The following is a 4,740-nucleotide window of genomic DNA, read 5'->3' on the forward strand; positions in this document are numbered from 1 at the left end:
ATGATATCATCTACTTCTTTAAAGGAAAATTAAGATGACGACTAAAATTAATTTCTTTAAAAATAAATTGAATACTAAACTCAAATATTTTAAAAATTTAAGATCGAATAAAATCAAATCTAAAATCGAGAAAAAATGGAATAAAACCTAAAATTTGAGAGACTAACAAATTTTAGAATCAAAATAGAGATTTAAACTGAAAATTTAAATCAATATTTGTTTTTATCCTGGAAAGCCACCAATAATTATTGAGAATGGTGTAAATGTTATGAGGCATATGCATATGAATATCTCACTTTAAATACAGACATAGAATAAATTTAATGGATAATAATTGTTTAGGAAAGAAAAAGAAAATAAAAATAGAAACCCGTTTGGCATTAGAAAAATTTCTAATTTTTAATTGAAGTAATAATAATATGACAAAGCAAATACAAAAAGAAAAAGAAAAAGAAAGTCCATCGATATATTCCAGAATCTGTTAAGCAGAGGAGCTTTCCACTCTGTTTCTCAACACAAAACGCCTTCACTTCCATCATTTTCTCTAAATTTATGAGTACTGACAAATCAAAGAACAGACAAATGAAACCCACAAAGATCAATCTTGAAAGTGAAGGCCGCCATTTTTATCTCATAACCTAACACAAAAACCAGAGATCTCCATTTTTTAGTTCATTCAGAGAGGGGGAAAAAATGGGCAAGGCCGGAAAATGGCTGAAGAATTTCCTCTCCGGCAAGAAATTCGACAAAGAACATTCCCAAATCACAAATCAGATTTCTACGATTTCTTCAGAAAATTCAACCACTCCGATTTCCACTCCCAAAGAGAAGAAACGATGGAGTTTCCGGCGACCCTCTCCGACCAAGGATGTGAACCCACCGGAATCGAATGTTTTCGTCCCTGCAACCCCACCGGCGACCACCTCGTTAGACATGGAAAAGGAACAGGAAAAACAGGCAATGGCGGTGGCAGCTGCAACGGCGGCGGCCGTCGCAGCTGCTCAAGCTGCTGCTGCTGTGATTCGTTTGACTGCAGCGTCAAATGGGAAAGTTAGTGCGATTGAAGAAGCTGCTGCAATTAAAATCCAATCGGTTTTCAGATCTTATCTGGTATATACACAAAAACTCAAAATGAACCCCCCAAATTGAGGATCCCCAAATCAAAATTTGAAGCAATTGTTTGTTGTGATTGAAATTTCAGGCAAGGAAGGCTCTTTGTGCTTTGAAAGGATTGGTGAAATTACAAGCGATGGTGAGAGGCCATTTAGTGAGACAGAGAGCCACCGAAACTCTGCGATGTATGCAAGCTTTAGTGACGGCACAGGCCAGAGCTCGAACACAGAGGATTAAAATGGCGGAAGATTCAAAGCCCACTTCCCATCAATGGCACTCATCCCACAGAAAATCCTTCCAAGAAAGTCGCCTAAGACAAACCCATCAAGTAATTTTCAAATCCCATAAAAAAAATTGGATCATTATTTCATAATTGTTCTTAACGATTTGGTTCGACTCTGTTTTTGCTCTGTTTTCTTTTGCAGGAGATTGATAGAGAAATGGAGGAGAACATAAAGATTGTGGAGATGGATTTAGGGGGAAGCCTAAAGAATCGCAATAGTTACAGCCATTACGCCTATTCGAATCAAGAAAACCTACGCCTCTCGCCGGCGCCGTCGGCGATGACTGACATGAGCCCGAGAACATACAGCGGCCATTTCGAAGATTATGCTTATGGAACAGCTCAAAGTAGCCCACAATGCTTCTCCGCTTTGGCAAAAGCCGACCCGAATCGACTCCCATTCGAATTTCCCAGATCGGAATATGCAGAATCTTTGTCTTATGATTACCCATTGTTCCCAAATTACATGGCGAACACCGAATCGTCCAAGGCAAAAGTGCGGTCCCAGAGCGCGCCAAAGGCCCGGCCGGAGTCGTTTGAGAGGCAGCCGAGCCGAAGGCGGGCATCGGTGGAGGGGAGGAACATTCCAAGGGCGGTGAGAATGCAGCGGTCGTCGTCACATTTGGGCTCTGCCGCACAGAACTACGGTTATCCTCCATGGCCTATGAAGCTTGACCAGTCGACGGTGTCGCTTAAGGACAGCGAATGTGGCTCGACATGCTCGGTGTTAACAAATTCAAACTATTGTCGATCGATTGCATCACATGAAGTGAGTATTCGATAAAGAAAAATATTTGAATGCATCTAGATTGGAAAAAAAAAAATCTTGAAATGATTTGTTTATCTTAATCCCATTTTAAAGGAAATTTTGTTTGCTTGTCTTTGTTTGTTGTAGGTTTATGGAAACAGGTACTAACAAAGATGATGATAAAATAAAACAAAATAAAAGAAAAACTAGAGAAAAGCTCTCCAATATCTGACCTTTCTTTGATTCTTTTCTTTTGCTTTTTGTGTGTGGGTGTTTTGTTTTAGTCCTTCAAAGTGTAGTTCTCAATGGACTGTAATTATATAATTTGTAATGTTTTTGTAAGTTTGATGGGATTGGTTGCATCCTTTTTGTTTATAAAATTACAAATTTAGTAATATTTGACGTCGTTTTACCCTTTGTTTGGCATTGACTCAAATTCTATTTATCTAAATGTTTTGAGTGAGTTGTTCCAGATGTGTCTAAATTATGTACCGAGTTGGTATTATAATTCTATTCTATAGTAATATTTGTTGTAATACTTATAGTAATATTGTCTTATTCATTAAGTTATTTTTAAATTTATTAATAGCTAAAAGTAAAATAATTTGTAATTTAATTTTAACCTGTATCTAAAATATTGTTGCTGTGAGAGAAACCATCACTTTCTCGGTTCCTCTATTAGAAAAAGTTATTTCTTTAATCCTTTCCCTAAATTTGTTTCTTTCTTCCCACATTTTTCTCTTTCAAAAGTTTTGTAGTCTTGGATCTAGATCCAATAACTTTAGGCAAGGACAAAAAATTAAGTTTGGGAGGATAGATATAAGGGATCAATACGAACCTATCTTGTCATATATTCTTTTTTATTAGATTGAAAATTTAAATTTTCATACTCCACATTGATTGTGATGAATAAAAAAGAAGGAATAAAAGTAAGCTTATCAAAAGAAATACAATAGTTGTCTACTTTTAAAATTGTGGATTACTTTTTATGAAAGTTGTTTGCATCAGATTTCAAGAGAAATTTATTTCACGAAACTTGAACTTTGTATTAATTTGTTCGAAAGTGAGTACAATCTCTAATACATAATATTTTGATGCTTTCAAAATCAATTATAATCTTTAAGCTGGTTGATCTGGGCTGTTGATCTTCTTGAATGATTGGCCGGAGCTTATTGGTCTTCTTGGATGATCGGTCTTACGAGGCTTCTGGAGAGACTTGTTTCGTGGAGTTGAACATGAGTTGTGATTGATATTGATGTTGATATGATGCGATGTGGTTCGATCTCCAGTACTCAATCTTCTGAATGCATATGCTTATGTATGAAAGCAGATTCTCTCTCGATTAAATGCATACGCTTGATGTATGAAAGCGGAATGTCTAGATGTCCTTGAAGTTGGAGTCTTGGGTAGATGAATCTCAAAAAATATAAAGTTGGAATCAAAATCCAAATATATATGTTATTGTCAATTGATCTGTCCGTAAAACCATGAATTTAGTACATAAGTTTAACTAGATTTTTGGAATAAACTTTGGAATATGACCAAAATTTAATTTGAGATTTTATCCCAATTTGATTTGAATTGAGGGTAGAAGCTTAACTTGATTTTACCCCAATTTGATTTAGATTAAGGATAAAAGCTAAACTTGACTTGAATTTGAGATAAAATTTGGAATATAACCAAATTTTAATTTGAGATTTTATTTAAGATAAAGCTAAACTTGACTTGAATTTTAGATAAATTGGAATATAGACAAATTTTAATTTGAGATTTTATCCAATTTGATTTGGATTTGAGATAAAATTTGAAATATACCCAAATTTTAGTAAGGGATCAATTGAGATTTTTTTCCTTATCCACAATTTATTTTGATTGAAGATAAAAACTCAAGTTTGAATAACTTGAAGTTGGAATATGACAAAATTTTAATTTGTGATGAATTTTAGATCTTTCCCACAATTTGATTTGGAAATAGAGATAAGAACATAAATTTGTATGAATTTGATAAAAAGAAGAGAAGATGTCCAAATTTGAATTTTACATCAATTTAAGATTTTATCTTTAATTTAATTTGACTTGAGGATAAAAGTCTAAATTTAGATGATTTAGATTTGAGATAAAATTTGGACTTGGAATATGTCCATATTTTAATTTGAGATTTTATTTACAGTTTAATCTCAAGGTTGAACAATTTGATTTTGAATAAAATTCCGAATATGACTAAATTTTAATTTTAATTTTTTTTAAGTTTTATCTTCAATTTAATTTGGTTAGGAGATAAAAGCTTTGAAATTTGAAATATGGCCAAATTTCTAATTTGAGAGGAAAAAAATTCAAATTTTATTCACAATTTAATTTGTTTTTGAATAAGAACATAAATTTGAGAATAAAATCTAATAAAATTAAATTAAATAGGAAATTTGTTTAATTTATTTTTAATTTAACTTGAAATTAGGATAGAATCAAATTAGAAAATCCAATAAAAATCTAATATTTTAAATTAAATCTTTATTTAATTTAGATTTACTAATTTGTTAGGGAACTGAGGACCCTAGTCCCTAAACCCCTCCATTATCCTTATCCTTATCCTCTTCTC

The 4,740-nt window shown here is 33.0% G+C and overlaps 1 protein-coding gene across 1 annotated transcript; it reads left to right on the top strand.

The window, feature by feature from the left end:
• Positions 1 to 546: 546 nt before the first annotated feature.
• On the top strand, positions 547 to 2,565 carry LOC120089400 (protein IQ-DOMAIN 19-like). The gene is made up of 4 exons (XM_039046856.2): positions 547 to 1,110; positions 1,202 to 1,441; positions 1,539 to 2,165; positions 2,292 to 2,565. Exons 1-4 carry the CDS (start codon positions 694 to 696, stop codon positions 2,310 to 2,312), a joined length of 1,305 nt encoding a protein of 434 aa, XP_038902784.1. The 5' UTR covers positions 547 to 693; the 3' UTR covers positions 2,313 to 2,565.
• The last annotated feature ends 2,175 nt before the right edge of the window (positions 2,566 to 4,740 follow it).

The sequence above is a fragment of the Benincasa hispida genome, chromosome 1 (assembly GCF_027475165.1).
Source record: "Benincasa hispida cultivar pf3 chromosome 1, pf3_genome.v1.1, whole genome shotgun sequence".
Classification (NCBI taxonomy): Eukaryota; Viridiplantae; Streptophyta; class Magnoliopsida; order Cucurbitales; family Cucurbitaceae; genus Benincasa; species Benincasa hispida.